This window comes from Mya arenaria, chromosome 6 (genome assembly GCF_026914265.1).
Source record: "Mya arenaria isolate MELC-2E11 chromosome 6, ASM2691426v1".
NCBI lineage: Eukaryota > Metazoa > Mollusca > Bivalvia > Myida > Myidae > Mya > Mya arenaria.
Window position 1 is genome coordinate 33,145,852 of NC_069127.1, and position 16,536 is coordinate 33,162,387.

General features: G+C 33.5%; 2 protein-coding genes across 2 annotated transcripts; both read right to left on the minus strand.

The window, feature by feature from the left end:
* Positions 1-385: 385 nt before the first annotated feature.
* Positions 386-5,673, minus strand: LOC128237734 (cytochrome P450 4A2-like). Its single transcript, XM_052953316.1, has 7 exons — positions 5,670-5,673; positions 5,483-5,620; positions 5,138-5,261; positions 3,047-3,242; positions 2,645-2,727; positions 1,365-1,430; positions 386-518 (listed from the first exon to the last, which is right to left on the minus strand). The coding sequence occupies exons 1-7, from the start codon at positions 5,671-5,673 to the stop codon at positions 386-388; spliced, it is 744 nt and encodes a 247-aa protein (XP_052809276.1).
* Positions 5,562-10,816, minus strand: LOC128238710 (cytochrome P450 4F6-like). The gene is made up of 6 exons (XM_052954882.1): positions 10,677-10,816; positions 9,745-9,940; positions 8,121-8,248; positions 6,693-6,817; positions 6,327-6,386; positions 5,562-5,905 (listed from the first exon to the last, which is right to left on the minus strand). The coding sequence occupies exons 1-6, from the start codon at positions 10,740-10,742 to the stop codon at positions 5,746-5,748; spliced, it is 735 nt and encodes a 244-aa protein (XP_052810842.1). The 5' UTR covers positions 10,743-10,816; the 3' UTR covers positions 5,562-5,745.
* Between the last annotated feature and the right edge of the window lie 5,720 nt (positions 10,817-16,536).

Here is a 16,536-nt window from a genome sequence, read left to right on the forward strand (position 1 = left end):
CACTGACAAATGCATGCTTACATTGACAAATGCATGCTAACACTGACAAATGAGTGTGATGTATGTGTGGTGTTATTATTTGTGTGTGTAGTGCATTTTGTTCACTGTCATTTGGGCCCCTGCCTTGTTCCTCTAAAAACAGGTTGTCTTTTTTTTTTTTCGACTACTTGGCTTGTTCCGTAGTTTTTATTGTATTATTATGTTATTATCAGAGTCATTTGTTCTTAATACTTAGTTTGTCTTCTTGACTTAACTAGTATGAACTAAGAGATTATTTTTGTCAATATATCTTTATCTATATATTTCTGTATATTAATCGTAAGACAAGCAAATCATTGTTCCGGCAGTGTATACCGTATCAGAATATACATGTGTTAAAGTTCTCTTAAGTTCTAGCGTTTGTGTCCGATGTTATGTTGGACCTTTCCTTCAGACACACTTTAAGTCCAGTCGTGGACCGAGTGATCATATCCCACAACATATCCGGCTTATGACCTGGATCCGGTCGAACCTCAAACCTTAAACATAAAAGCAAAGATAAGCTACGGAAGATAGAATGTGATGTTGATGATTGTGTGCGATGGTCTCAGGCGATAATTTCAATTTACTGTGCATCTTTCAGTGCCACATCTACACCATCTGATTTCATTTTCAATATCTACATAACCTTTAAAAAGATTTATTCACGAGTTTTATGTTTGGGACGATATTTTGTTAAAATTTGGTGAAATTGAGTTATTTTACGAACTTTATAAATGAACAAACATCAGCAACTACCAAACACTTAATTCAACAGGTTTGTAATCGCGTTGTTTTTTTGTTTTTGTTTTTATTTTGGAATAAAGAACATTTTTGATAGCAGTTTAAAAAACATTAACGATACAACCCTATTAATGATCTTTTATCATTGTGTCAAGCATATTCTTCACATTTCACACGGAATAATTTGTTCTATGTCCGACTTTATAATACGTGGACATTTCCTTTAACATGCTTTGAATAGCTATGATGAAGCTTATATTTCTTATTTGTAATCATTGATAAGTGTTGAGAGACGTGTGAGCTGGTGGTCATACAAAACAGTTTAAGCCCCAGGTAAACACCTGCTTGAGTGAACTCGTGTTTTACTGACCGTTTCAAGTCGGTAATCCCACCTTGCATCCGTGAAGCTATTTCGCTGCGTTTGTGGTGTTTGTATTAGTGTGTGTGGTGTTTATACGTATGTGTCTCTAATTCAATGTCGTTTCGCCCATTGCACTGTGCCTATAAAAAGGGTTTTTGCTGATTCCTTTCGTATTAAGGGACCTTTCTACCACGAGCATATTAGCGGTTAAACGTTGTACTGAAAGAAAGATTGTTCTTACCTATTGACAAACTTAGCAAGAGAAATCTTAAGTTCGTTCAAGGCAAAAACTTGACCAATACAATTTCTGAAATAAAATAAATTGAGTATTAGTTTTATTCAAAACGTTCCAATTAAGAAATATAGAAAGAAGCCCCTTCTTTTATATAAATACTGAGATAGTACTACATGTACAAATAAATAGGGCATACAGTTTTTAAAATGAATATTTCTCGATCATTCATTCTTCATATTGTTTGATTGCTTTCTGATAATTGAATACGATGGCATGAGTACAAGCAGATACGTGCATTTATAATATTTTACTCCATTTATCAACCTTTATATCTATAATAAATTACACAGCGACACACTTTCTAACAGAATGAGCAAAGAGCGCACAAGGATACCTTTATTAATAGAAATACCTGAAAGTCAACCTTACTGTGTAATAAGCAAAGAACTCAAAGTCAACCATACTAGTATAATGAGCGAAGTGCACAAAGTCAACCTTACTTGTATAATGAGCGAAGTGCACAAAGTCATCCTTACTGTGTAATAAGCAAAGAACTCAAAGTCAACCTTACTAGTATAATAAGCAAAGAACACAAAGTCAACCTTACTAGTATAATGAGCGAAGTGCACAAAGTCAACCTTGCTTGTATAATGAGCGAAGTGCACAAAGTCACCCTTACGGTGTAATAAGCAAGGAACTCAAAGCCAACCTTACTAGTATTATGAGCGAAGGGCACTAAGTCAACCTTACGGTGTAATAAGCAAGGAACTCAAAGTCAACCTTACTAGTATAATAAGCAAAGAACACAAAGTCAACCTCACTTGTATTATGAGCAAAGGGCACTAAGTCAACCTTACGGTGTAATAAGCAAGGAACTCAAAGTCAACCTTACTAGTATAATGAGCGAAGAGCGGAAAGTCCACCTTACTAGTATAATAAGCGAAGAGCAGAAAGTCAACCTTACTAGTATTGTGAGAGAAGAGCACAAAGTCACCCTTACTAGTACAATGAGCGGAGAGTGAAATAGTGCACAAAGAGCAAAACGCACAAAGACACGTTCACTCATACAATGGGCGAAAAACACGAATACACTTTTACTTATATAATGCACGAAGACCACAAGTGCAAATGTAAAACAACGCCTGACGAAATCATCCTGTCAACAGTTGTACGTGCATGTTTAATTACAAATGCAAAGTTAAAATCTACCAAAAACCTTGCCTACATACTTGCTAGGCAGTTCATGTCATATACAATAAACTTATGATATTGAAAAAATGACCTACCTGGATCCGGCGGAGAAAGGTACAAAACCGAACACGTCATGCTCTTCTTTCTGTTTGTCGCTAAACCTCTCTGGGCGGAACTCCTGAAATGTCACATATTTGAAGACAATGTAGTCGTGCTTGCTCAATAAAACCAACGTCAAATCGTAAAAGCTTTGAGTTTTGATAAACGCTTTCTTTTTCCGAAGCTAGGGTACCTTTTGTTTAATCACAAAAGTCAAGAAATAAAACATACGGCGAAGGGCAAATGCAACTGCGATGAAAATAACGACTGATCGGACATTTACACGCACAGAAAACATACTTCCAAAGTCATCAAATGAAAAACAGTTAACCAACGTTTATAAGATTAACCCATTAATTAACTGACACTGTTAATGATATATCCAGGGTTCGTCATACCTCAGGGTTTTTCCAAATTGCAGGGTTATGGTGCATTACGTAGATGTGTACATCCACTCTAGAACCGGGTGGTATCTCCAATCCGTCCAGCACGATAGTATTTGGGCTCTTCCTGCTTATGACTGGGACTGGGGTGTAGTAGCGCAGAACTTCCTTGATGTACATAGGGATATATTTGAAGGCATGTAGATCCCCACTGTAACAAAAGATAACCAACAGATAAATCTAATATATATGTTTACACACATTATTATGCATATACCGTAAACATATAGAGAATACATGTTTATTTCTGAGCTTATTCAATTTATCGAATAGAATTATTTTCAAGAGTGGCGTAGTAAAGCATTTAATACTTCAATTGCGCCGGTCATGAAGGGAAAAAGAAGATTTCAAGTCCGTTTGAGTTAAATCCAGTTGAATCATCATTGTTTAAATGCTGGAATAACAATAGCCGAACAATTGTTTCGAAGATGCTTCGTTGTTGACATTCGATGTTCAGATGAGTGGGTGGGTTTATTCATAGTTTGTTGTATGAATTTATCAGGAAAAGCGTATAACAAAATAAAGCAGTTTAGAAATATGCTAAAAAGATGGTAAAACATTGTATCAATCATTGGCTCCATCCCACACGAGACGCGTTTTGCATAATAAACAGTATTGATTTTGATTACAAATACGGGACGCATTTCAATCTGATCGTTTACCTGTATTGGTGGGATCTACAATCCCAGCATCCGACCATTGGTAACATTTTGGATTTTTCTCAAGTGATTCTATGAACTTTTAAGCCCCTGCACTCGATCTATCAGCTTCCTTAAACGCTCTTAATGAATCAATTCTGACCCTTATATTTATTAAAAAATAAATAAAAAGAATGAATTAATAAATGCATTTATGCGTTTCCAAAACTGATTAGTAATAAGGGGTTCTGGGATGAAGGCAACTAAGCATGATGCTGATTTCACACATAAAGAAATCTGGCATCGCGAGTGTACATTTTTATAATCGAATATCTTTCGAAATTTCACCCTTCCCGATCCTTTTAATAATTCTGTTTTACGTTGTATCATTTTTAAAAGTTTACCAATTGAAATGTTGATGTATATTCTTTTTGTGTGTTTTGCACAAGAGGTTTGAAGCTAGAAGTCATGTTGTTATATAACGGTACAAATTAATGATTAGTGTGTGACCATTTTTTAAACTATTGGAAAGCTTTTCTTTCCTTATTTAGGCGTTTTTGTTGATTTTAAACTAGTTTTAATTTTAAATTTGTTTCAACTGTGTCTTTGTTGTGACAGTTTTAAATGAAATAAAAAAAAAACAGTTTTATTGGTTGTTTTACGAAAACCGAAACTGTTTTTTTTAACTATGGAACTCTTTACGGAGGCGGTTTGGTCGGTTCATTTCATCCGAAAACTATGGAAAAACAACATGGCGGACACTGATCAAACACGTGTGTTGAAAAAAACATATAGTTAACACATGAAGTCGACTATCTGCGGTATTATTGTTTGAAAAACAAAATCAGAAATATTGGCTACATGCAGAAGTTTCATCATGTTGTTGAAGCTGTACACAAACCATGCATGTGTTACTTCAAGAAAAACTTTCGAAGCAGGTTTCCAAACCCCCGAAACCCTTGAAACCAAAACTAATTTGGTATCAACAAAAACGACTTTAATATTTTGTAAAGTCATTTGTTGAATGGTTTCACATTGTGTTACGAAATGAAGCACCGTCAATTAAACAAATAAATGGCATTTTCAATTAATGCGATTGCTTTTATTTTCACCACCTTTTGTCAGTTGTCTGTGTTTTTAAGCAAACATCATTCATTTAGTCATGTTTTATATTCCTTTAAGTTTTGGAAAATAAAACGGGTATATTATATGCTTTGTATTATCATCAAAATCACTATTTAAAAACGTTAACGAAACAAAGCTGTTATAAAATTTCTCCAAACTCTATTTTAAGAACATTGAACTCCTTACATATTTCTCTGAACCTAGATTTCTGACCAGTTAGTAACATATTAAATTGCTAAACTATTTGCATACATTATTTTAAATATGATCCTCTTATACTAACGAGTCGACATGTTCTTTCGATCCTAGAACGCTCTTGGCGTCTTCATACACTTTCTCTTGTATATCAGGGTACTGTCCTAGGGCATATAAACCCCAAGCTAGAGCAGACGCTGTGGTATCGTGACCTGAAATACCGAGTATTTTTAACATAAGCTTTATTAACTCTAATCATTAACCACCTGGTGGCTTCACTGGTTTGCAACATTGCGAAATGGAAACACACAAAAGATTATGCTTTATCGAGATTTTATCATATACATAAATTTAGCTATGTGATTATGTTTCAAAAATACTTTTACACAAGAGCGGTATCGTTCATGTGCTGCAACTGCTTTAATACGCCAACCTTCAAATGTGAATGTATCGACTTCGTCCTGTATTTCCTGCCTGTCCAGTCCACGGCCCTGCTCATCCTTGGCAGAATGTCCAAGAAGTCCAGTCGCCTCTTCCCGTTCGAATGACCAACCTCCAACGGGTGCTCTCTCTGGAGTGTTTAGAAAAGTAAACTGACTATCAAGATACAGAAATTATACCCATACTAATATCGTAGCCGTCAAAACCATTTAGCTCTGCATTAAAGGTTATCTTATTAATAATTTAATATTTGTTTCAAAAGACTGGGTTGTATTTAATAGGAAATCGACTTTCCAGTGACTTTTGCCTCGCGTCAATGATTTTCTTTGTAAATCCGTGCATCACATTGATTAGTTTCTTCCATTCTCGGCCTTCTGACGTTAGGTAGTAAAGCCAGTGTGGAATATACGGGGTTCTAAAATATAAAAAAGGAATATATATACAAAAAACATTGAGGATTTAAATTTGTTTCAATCTTAGACCGTAATATATTTTATCGAGTGAGCACAAAGAATCTATATTTTACGAGTTGCTTAGCAACGTGGGCGATAAATATTCAATTTGAGTTCACCAGGTGATAAATATATGGCGATCATACACTGAGAAATACATATATTTGTTTTCTTTTTGATTTGGTTTTGTTAAAAGCATGAAAAGGACCTTAAATGAAATTATCATAGATTTTTGTATATGAAGGTGCGTCAAACTGTATGTGAACGTAACGTCAATTTTAGTTTATGATAAGGGGGTCGTTTGAATTCATTGTATCTTATCAGAACGTGAATTTTGATTTGTTGATTTTTTGGATACGTGTTACTATCTACTACCTAACTTACAAAGAACGGTTCACGATTAAATCACCCATCCGTTGCACCGCCTTGACATACTCTTCATTCCTAAAAATATATTTCATGTATAATTTTGGATACATTTTTTCAGAATGAACCGGAACATTTGTAAAACATATAAAACTACACGAAAAAATGGTGAAAACATAAAAAATAAGTTATGTTAGATAAATGTAGTCATACCGTTTTTATTTGCCACAGTTGATGAACTATACAGAAAAAGCTAGAAAACGATTATTGGTACTCATGTTCGACTGCACCTGAAAGCTATTTGACTATTTGCAGAAAGGGGCAGTTTTGCAAATTAACGCATTACGTCAGACCAAACCTTACATGGACAATTATGATACATACTCTTTTGCTTGCATCGAACCATCAAATGATAGAGAACATTTCATCATGGCATCCAATGTCGTCCGGGACACCAACGGATAAATGTCTACCGATGTACTAGCCGACATATTTTCTATCACCTTTTCCTGATAAAAATATTTTAAGTATTTGCATAACTCCTGTATTCTATACCTCATCAGAATTTTACTGTTCTTCACACTTTCGATTGAACCACGTTAAATTAAAAAGCGACCGTAGTTTCAAGTATGCTTTAAAGTCATAAGATTTTTGTGTCTGTCAAGTATTGTTTATTGTTGTTTGGAATGTCATTGTTTCATTCGAATGCATATAAATCTCGGTGAAAAAGGCAATGCTTTGGTGACAGTTGTAATGGGGTTCCTTTTGCTAATACAAGGATCGACTTACATTATATTGATTGTTGGCAATGTTGTCACATTTGTGTACGGCAATTGTTTCATTTAAGCGGATAAGCTTAAAGAAGCTATCTGTCTGACAAGGCCAGATTAGGGGCACTCCTGTGAACTATCTTCTTTTTATGATGTCTTCACAAATCAGCCAGGTATCTCAGAAAAGGGTCCATACGGTTATAAGCTAAATGTATTGGTTAAATCGAAATCGATAAAATTTGTTAAACTGTTTTGAACGTTTATGCAGGAAGGAACTTTTTTAAACGGTGAAACTGACGGCATTAGCTCTTAAATTAAAGAAATGCAATAGGTAAAGGACCAACATACAAAATAAAAAGACAAGTTTTATGTCTTATGGGGGTTTCAATATTTATCAAGATTACAAAAATGCGTGTGCCTTTGAAGTTTTTGCTTCTTTATTATAACAAGATTTATTTAGAATACCTCCACTTACAAGCATTGTTTAAATAATTAAGCCGTTTAATCATTTATAACACACCTCAACTTCAATTCCTTAAATGAACTGCCTTTTGGCAATTGCGTTAATCAATCGATGGACGCAACATCTTCGGATATGTTCGGAATTCATCGCATAACAATATACATGAAAAATATTGATCTTGTTATGGTTTTTATTGTGTCAGCTGGTCACGTAGACCCGTTATCAACATTTAAGAAATTTATTATATTTTAAATACTGTCATAAGTATTTCAATTTTACCTTTTAAAGTGATTTCAAGTGCTTGATTTTTTCTGCGTTATTTTTACGTCATTTGAAAAATGTTTCCGGTTTCAGTCGGGTCGCTCTGTTTACAGAATGGGTTAGAAAGGATTAATGAAAGGGTTTCCTATATCAAATGAAGTATTTTTTAACAATTATTGCATGAAATAATGAACTATCTTTTTAAACCCAAATAAATAACGCCGTCTGCATCAGAGACAACTTTCAGAAATGCGCTCGTCCATTTACTGTTTTCAAGTTTTTTATCCAAAAATATATATCAGTAGCATAGCCACACACCTGGAAGTCATTCGAAACTTTGTTCATTATATCAACGTATCCTGTCAGAATGCTAAAGTGGAATGCGGGTGTGAGCAACTTGCGGCTTCTCTCCCACTTCCGGCCATCGCTGATCAGCAGTCCCTCGCCTAATGATAGAAAATCACACTTCATAATATGCCACATAGCAAGGGTGAAGATCCTGAAGTGACTTTATATTATTATGTTATTCGTGTTGGCAATCGCTCATATGGAAAGAAGTAATACTATGATCGAATTTATGCATTTTATTTACGCCGTATTTATTGTTGAATTGTAAATGTCTGCCCGCACCCACAGGGGCAGGTCGCGTTGTTTTGACAAACCATGCCCCCGTCCTTCCGTTTTTTTGTTTTATTTGTTTGTTTCAACTGTAACGGACGGGGGCGTGGTGTGTCAAAACAACGCGACCTGCCCCTGTGCCCGCACCCTAGAATGGTTGCAGTATAGCCTGACCACCTCAAATCCCCAAAAGTGATATAAAGAAAGTCAAAAGGAGACTCTAACCCCACCATATTTACCCCTGCAAAAAGTATCCAAACATTACCATATGTAGCAAACCCTGTCATTTATCTGGGTGGTTTGTGTTTGACGTTACAGTTGAAAGTAAATGTTCACATCCAGCTGAGCACAGATAGTGAAATGAGGTCATTTACCTGCATCGAACAGCTGTTAAATAACTTAATATTTATAACATAGCGGACTTGCCCTTAATCAGTAGCGAATAAACAACCTACTTTGACTTTGTTAAAATACAATATTAAACTTTCAACCTATGAAGCGGCCATAAATGGAGTCGAAATTTATTGCACAGAGAGGCAAAGAAATTATTATTTCTGCATTCGTATAAAAAGTTGTCCATATGATTATTTCAACAGCAAGAATGTTGATAAAAATCGAAATTAGGATTGTGAAAATCATAACAAGAAGTATCCTTTAAAAAGATACTTGACCGTGGTTAATCAGCGAGATGACAAGTGTCCGAATGGTTAGATTGTTCGACGAGACTGGTTTTGATTTATGTGTTAATGAGTTATTCCTGAGTCAATGCAGCTTTTTGAAATGAATGTCATAACCACACATAATATTACAGGGTATTTCAATAATTGACTGGCATTATAACACGAGTTATATAACACGCAATATAACAGGAGTTATTTTTAACACAAACATGTTTTCGCCCTTAAAAGGGTAACATAAAGCCATGCGATGTATTTTAGATTTATTCTTTGGCGTCAATATATACAACCAAACAGAAGTTCTTAAGAACATTTGTTTCGACTATATTGAGCGACTTCGAAGGTAGTAAGCCAGTTTGCTTGAAGTTTGCAACATAACATTGTTATGATAAAATAACTTACATAAAATATCAAGATAAAATTTATATTTAGAAAACAAATAGAACAAAATGAAACATAGAATAACTGTTTATATACCATTAGGAACTGAGGGTGGGCTCATATTTTAAAACAATAAGAATATCAATTTGATATTTACACTGTTTGAAACAGTCTTATATAAATCTGGTTGCACTGATAAAATTCTATCAACCGGAAAGCATATAATAAAATGTGTCCTGTATGTATTCGATGAATTTAACATTTACCCATCCAATCTTGCAAGAAATTATATCCATCAAGCCTCCCTCTAGCCTTCCTGTGCTCCTGACCAATCAGCTGTTTGAACGTGTCTGGATGATTGACACAAAGTACCGGATACGGCCCCAGCCAGACACAGAACAGTTTACAGCCGGTTTTGTACATTTCCATTCCATACTTAGCATAATCCTTGGAGCTCTTAAACTGAATCATGTGAAACGATTTCACGATGAAGTGTTAAATGTACATGAAACAATTAGTTCGATTTAACATATAATTCATATCATTAAATGTTGTTTGCCGATACAATAGGTTAGCTGCAGTCTTGAAAAGTTTGTGCCGTGCAAAAATATATATTTGATATGTTGATAGCCCCTCTAAGGGCCTCTTTCACAGAAAGGCATTGAAATTAATTATGTATCTTGCTCACATTGAAATTCTTAAAATAAGAGTAATTGTTTACATTACTTCACAAAAATGTAAATCTTGGCCAAATAAACCACTGTTCAATCAACTCTAATCAGCACTTATCGAGAAACCCGTTTCAAATTAAGCGCGAGCAACTGCAATATTGTCAAGTGAAAGTGAAAGTATTACAAAATTGTCGAGTGCGCGGCTTTTTTATCCATATCGCGTTCACAAAGCAATTTAAAGTCGACCACTTGAAAGACAAAATAGAACATAGATAACGAGTCTCTGCAAAATTAAGATATTTTGGTTACTTATATTACTACAACTAACGACGAAGTAAAGCCTTTCCACAATAATGGTTATTCATAATTTGCCAATTTATGAGAAAGTCCCTTTAAGTGCGTGTATGTTAAGACAATGCCAGTTAGCGCCCTGGTTCATTATATGTATACGAAAACTCTTTGTAATTTTGCATAAAAGGTTGGTGTACAGATTCAATTTAAATTGACAAGTAAAAGTAAAAGCATACCCTGTTTAAATGCCCAAGCAGCCAATGCGAGGGTTGTTGTGGAACTTTCCGAAGTTTTCTACACATCCGGACATATTTAAAGACTGAGAAGACTCCTTTCCAAATCAACACAATAAGAATACCACAAACAATTGTCCATGAAATGTTTTCCATATTCCGACATTGAAGTGACCTATGTATTTCATAATATTCGTAATGTGGGCGAAAAAGATAACAATTTGATATATAGGTTAAAGAGTTTTATGACCAGTTATTCGTGATAGCTTTAAAAGGGAGGCTACTCTGTATACTACACATTGTATCGTATTTTGGTTGTATCTCTTATATCGATATATATCGATATTAGATGCAATGTGCAATTTAACTATAAAAACACACAGTCTTGATTTGTTTAAAACCAATGTTATTTTTGTTAATGATATGTATCATTACTTAAATAGAAATCATTATTCATACCAATCACAAGTTGAACATATGCTATATGAAAACTGTGAATTTGATATTAGTAGCTTTCAAACAGAAAAACGTAAAAATAACATTGGCTTTAAATAATGTACGAGTAACAAACTCATTTTCAAAAAGAGAAACGTGAAAATAACATTGGCTTTAAATAATGTACATGTAACAAACTAATTGAGATTAAGATTTTCATATACAATCAGGTGAATGCATGTATACACTTATCATCAGATACCCCCGATATACTACGCGCTATTACCGTTGTGTACAGAGGGCGATTCGATTAGCGACATCGTACAATTGCATGTGATTTATCAGTGGGATTTTATTTCAGCATGAGTTTCAGTTTAACGTGGACTGTCATTCGTTGTCAACAAAACACGTTTCACTGTATACTTCGATCATTTCAAATGAATCCATGTTTGTGGTTCAGGTTCATGTCCGAAGGAAAGAAACATATATTACTTTAGTCGATTCTTCATTGAAGCTATTTGAAACTGTTTCAATGATACACATTTATGACAGGATTCAGAAATATTGGCAATATCTAAAATCATGCCGAACGCGAGGAAGTCCCGTTTCGAAATCGAAATAGAAGCAATATTGATAGCTTTGCACATTTATCTACTGATGAGAAATTAAATAGCATATATGAACATTTGAATATGAACAAAATAACCGATGTCGAGGGCAAGCAGCATGCATGCAGAAACGATGTACAGAATGTTTACAAACATCGCAGTGAGCTCGAATCGCGTATTGAATAGCTTGAATAGATGTGCGATAAGCAATTGTCATGAACAAAACCCCTCAGTTATAGGTCTAATGATAGTGAAGCCAGAAAAATGAGGAACAACCTGATTTTCTACGGCATTACAGAATAACTGTCATATTAGTATGGCGATAAAAGCCTTTTACTTGGTTTCTTTGAGATTTAATTGGACTTAGATTGTGAAAATATAAGTATTGAATTAGCACACAGACTGGGCAGGACATCAGCGAACATAAATCGGGATGTTGGTGATATGAAACCACCCCTGACAGCACGGTTAAGAGACTATGAGAACACCGAAATCATTATGAGAAGATCCTATTAACCGTAAAACAGCAGGTTTGTTATAGATAGACAATATCCGAAGGAGATATTGAACGCACGATCGGCACTATACAAGTCAGCACAAGCATGGGAAGCAAGATATAACCGGAGAAAAGTTCGCTATCCAGCATGGCTATTCATTGTGCGAAGAACGAATTTTCGGGCTGGTTCGAACTATTTAGCACAAATCGGATGGAGGAGTGTACAGCAAAGTATCAAGTTAAGAGAGCAAATCAAAGATGTATTCCAATTAAAATGTTGTAGACGATGAAGAAAGTGTCGTTTTCGCAGAAAAGGCGGTCGTTGAAAATCAATACAGACTAGCCCACTCAGATGTAAACAACGAAAGTGGGTCAAATAATGTACATGTGGACAACGTAGCGAACGTTAGACAAGTATAAACAAGGATTTGCCTGTTGAGAAAACTGACCGTTATCCAATTAAATCTATCCTGATTAACGAAATATCCCTAACATTGCATGCAAAATCAGTTATTGCCGATAAGAAGAACAGTTAACACCCTTAACGCCTTTAACTAGAACGACGAAACCCCAAACGAGCAAGTGTAGCAAGCGATAAAAATAGACTGAGTAGTGTAAGCGGTGATAAATATAGTTTGGGTATCGAGAAACTGTCCAAGGGATCCCAGAAAAAGACTGCGCGCAACACAGTGGGAACGAAAAACATGGCAAGGGTACAGAAACGACCAATCAGAAGCCAGCTAGGGAGAAGTAGGACAGCGGTGAGGTCAAGAACGAGATAGAGGTGTATTTACTTAATGTGTAAGGCTGAATAGGTGACCAATATAATAAACTTTACTGTGAAGAAATGAAATGATAGTTTAATACTTATGACATTTTATTATTTAACAAAAAGTGCTCTTGTAAATGTTTTATATAATTATGATGTTGTTAATTTTACTCATATATTCTTATTAGAAAACATAAAGTTAAAACTTCTAGAAATAATGATGGTGTAATGATTAATATTCATAATAAATTAAAATAGTTTGTTACATTTGTAAAGAATACCAGTGATTGTATACAATGGATAAAATTAGATGGAAACTATTGAATATTAATCATGACATTCTGATGTGTCTTTTTATTATGTGTAACAATGTATTTGTAAGGAATATTGATTGATAATAAAGTTTTTTAATTGATAATCATGCTGACTGTGTTTAATGTCAATACTATGTATGACAACGCATGTACATTTTTAATGTGTGGGGAATTTGATTCCAGAGTTGGTAAAAGGCCTGATTTTGACTTTAATGCCAATACTCACTCTTGTTTAGAAGATATTTTACCAGATGATTTATGTCCATGACATTTTTTTACCAAGAAGCAACTTAGATCAAATTTTGAATGAAAATGGAAATTTGTTATTACATTACAAAATGTCTGGATTGAGAATTTTGAATCAGCCACGTAGGATAAGATGCTGGTATAGGCAAAATACATTAGTTAGTTATCTTGGATGAAGCACCATTGATTTAGGTTTATGTCAAATGTTTTCAAATGTGAAAAGCTTTGAGGTATTAGATCCCAATACATTATCTGATTATTGCATTGTGAGTTTTACCTTAAACTGTTCAACAAAATTTTATATGAGTGAAAATGATGTACCTTAAAATGAAGCTATGAATATTGCGCATGTTAGTGGCTTACCAAATAGCTACAAATAGAGTGATGATCATTGTGTTAATTCATTGAATGATGATTTTGAAACAAATAAGCTTGGAGGACTTTGAAAATATTGAAAATTCACAACATAATTCTGATTTAGATGAAGATTTTTTGCAATATTGAAGAAGATGTTCACCATTATTTAAAAAAGCTATACTACTAATAATATATCTAGTAATGATAAAACTGATGATGCTTTATATTTTGATGATGATTATAGATACCTAAAACAATAATTTGAATGTACACAGGAATTACCCATGTGATATAAATATAAAAACATATGCTAGAAGCTAAAAGTATGTATTAAAATACTGTTAGAAAATATATATATTTATGATAGACAAAAACACAAAAGCTAGAGAATACTAGATTATAAAATGCTAAACTTTATTGGCAAATGTTCAAAGGTCTTCCGTATAAAACAGATAAATTGAGTTTGTCGAATAAAGATTGACTGGAGTATTTTAAATCCATCAATGGCTCAAATATTTATCAACCTGGTGAAGATATTATACATTTCCATGATAGATATGTACATGGAGGAATTGAATTTTATGTTTAAGGAAATGAATTAATCATTTCCCCTGCTGAAATTGTTACGGCATGCAAGCAACTGAATGGTAAGGCAGCGGGGCCTGATTATTTGTTTAATGAGTGTTGTTGTTTTTCAAATATGGTATTAATATTAATTTGTTTTTTGAAGGCGGTTTGTACTTTGTTTAGTTAGTTGTTTTATAGGGGATATTTTCCAGAGACTTGGTCAGAAGGCTTTAGAGTTCCATTACATATGAAAGGTGATAAGAATAGTGGTTATAAGTATAGAGGATTTACATTATTAATTCCTTTTGGTAAATTATTCACTAAAATGATCAATTATAGGTTGAATATTTGGGCTCAATCGGGCTTTAGGCAGAATATGGGTACTGTTGATAATATATTTGTTCTACATGGTATCATTAATTATTTGTAAGAGAATAAAAAGAAAATGTATGCAGTTTTTGTGGACTTTACTTAGGCGTTCGATTTCTTGGTGAGAGATATCATATGGTATAAGCTTTTTTAAATTAGGAGTTAGAGGAAATAGGTTTTAATGTTATAAAATATATGTATTCAAATGTTAAATCAAGGAGTAAACTTAATCATACAGTAAGTAATGAAGATTTAACATGTTTCTTAGGTGTGAGGCAGGGAGAAATATTATCTCCATATTTATTCTCAATGTATTGAAATGACATAGAAGAACATTACATGTTGAATGGGTTAAATGTTATTGATATGGGTATGTTTAAATTACTTCTGTTGTTATATGCTGATGATATTGTAATCATTGCTGATTCTGAGAATGAGATGAAGAATTTTTCAATTAAATTCACATTTAATAAAATTTCCTTCAATTTTCATTCAAGATAAATTCGATCTGTTCGATAAATTAATTCTTCCAATTTCATATTATGAATCAGAAATTTGGGGTCTAAATAATTATCTTGTTCTAGAAAGACTTCATTTATTTCATTAAAAAAAAGTCTTAGGTGTTAAAATTCAAACTCAGAATAATTGCATCTATGCAGATATTGATAGAATATTGTTAAGCAGAGTGCTGTAATAAGATATTGGTTAAAAGTTGTTTAATTAAAAGATCATAACTAAACTAAACTATACTAAAGGTGTTTAAAATAAGTTACATAGAAAAACAGCCAAATTGTCAGTCTTGGCAAATCCGTATGTACTATGTTACAATCTCCTGGATTCCATTATGTATTTGTTGAAGTCTAGACTTGATTTATAGAATATATCTAGAATGATACATTTATCCAAAACTGGAGTTCATAATTCATAACTCGTCACGTGCAAGAACTCATATAATGTTTTGTGTTGCAACATTATTAATAAATGTTGATACATAAAAAAATATAAAAGACCTTTGTAAATTAAGATTATCATCTCATAGATTAGAAACAGAAGCAGGAAGATGGCACAGAACTGAACCAATATCTTTTGAAAATAGAAAAAATATTTTGTGTGATGTTTTGGAAGATGAATTTCATTTTATTCTTGAATATCCTCTGTATAACAAATTAAGAAAGTCATTTACCACTAAGTATTACCGAAATAGACCAAACGTACCAAAATTTGTTGAAATAATGCAATCCTTAAATGTTAAAATGAATTGAAAATTAGCCATGTATGTTTATTATGTATTAAGTTTAAGAAACACGTATCATTCTTATTATGACAAGTGATAGCCTATATCAACGTTATTTCACACTGATCTCTCGCTGTCATATATTGCCGTGTGTTGATTTTACTGTACATGTATACAAAAGGTATAAGTTTATATTCTATGCGATGTCAAACATGTTCTGTAACTTATAACTATTGCATTGATCTCTTGACAACTTATATATATGTATACATATGGACAGTATGTGTACATGAATTTCTGAATAAACTGTAAAACTGTATGTTCTTGTTCATATTTGTATGTTGATTGTTTTTTTAAAGTTTAACTGCAACCCAGTTGTGCATTCTTATTTCCGTCTTGCACGATGACCGTCACGATGAATGAAGTTATAGAATATAGATTTGAGAGGAAGCCAAAAAGACAATCAAC

Excerpts from the sequence above, each read along its gene's own strand:
- LOC128237734 (XM_052953316.1), bottom strand. Across the intron at positions 2,728-3,046 it reads CAATTTGGAAAAACCCTGAG|GAGTTCCGCCCAGAGAGGTT; the intron begins GTATGACGAACC and ends GTGACATTTCAG. Across the intron at positions 1,431-2,644 it reads CCTTTCTCCGCCGGATCCAG|AAATTGTATTGGTCAAGTTT; the intron begins GTAGGTCATTTT and ends ATTTTATTTCAG.
- LOC128238710 (XM_052954882.1), bottom strand. The coding sequence starts at position 10,742 with ATGTGTAGAAAACTTCGGAAAGTTCCACAACAACCCTCGCATTGGCTG. Across the intron at positions 9,941-10,676 it reads TGCTTGGGCATTTAAACAGG|TTTAAGAGCTCCAAGGATTA; the intron begins GTATGCTTTTAC and ends CACATGATTCAG. Across the intron at positions 6,387-6,692 it reads GGTTCGATGCAAGCAAAAGA|GAATGAAGAGTATGTCAAGG; the intron begins GTATGTATCATA and ends ATATATTTTTAG.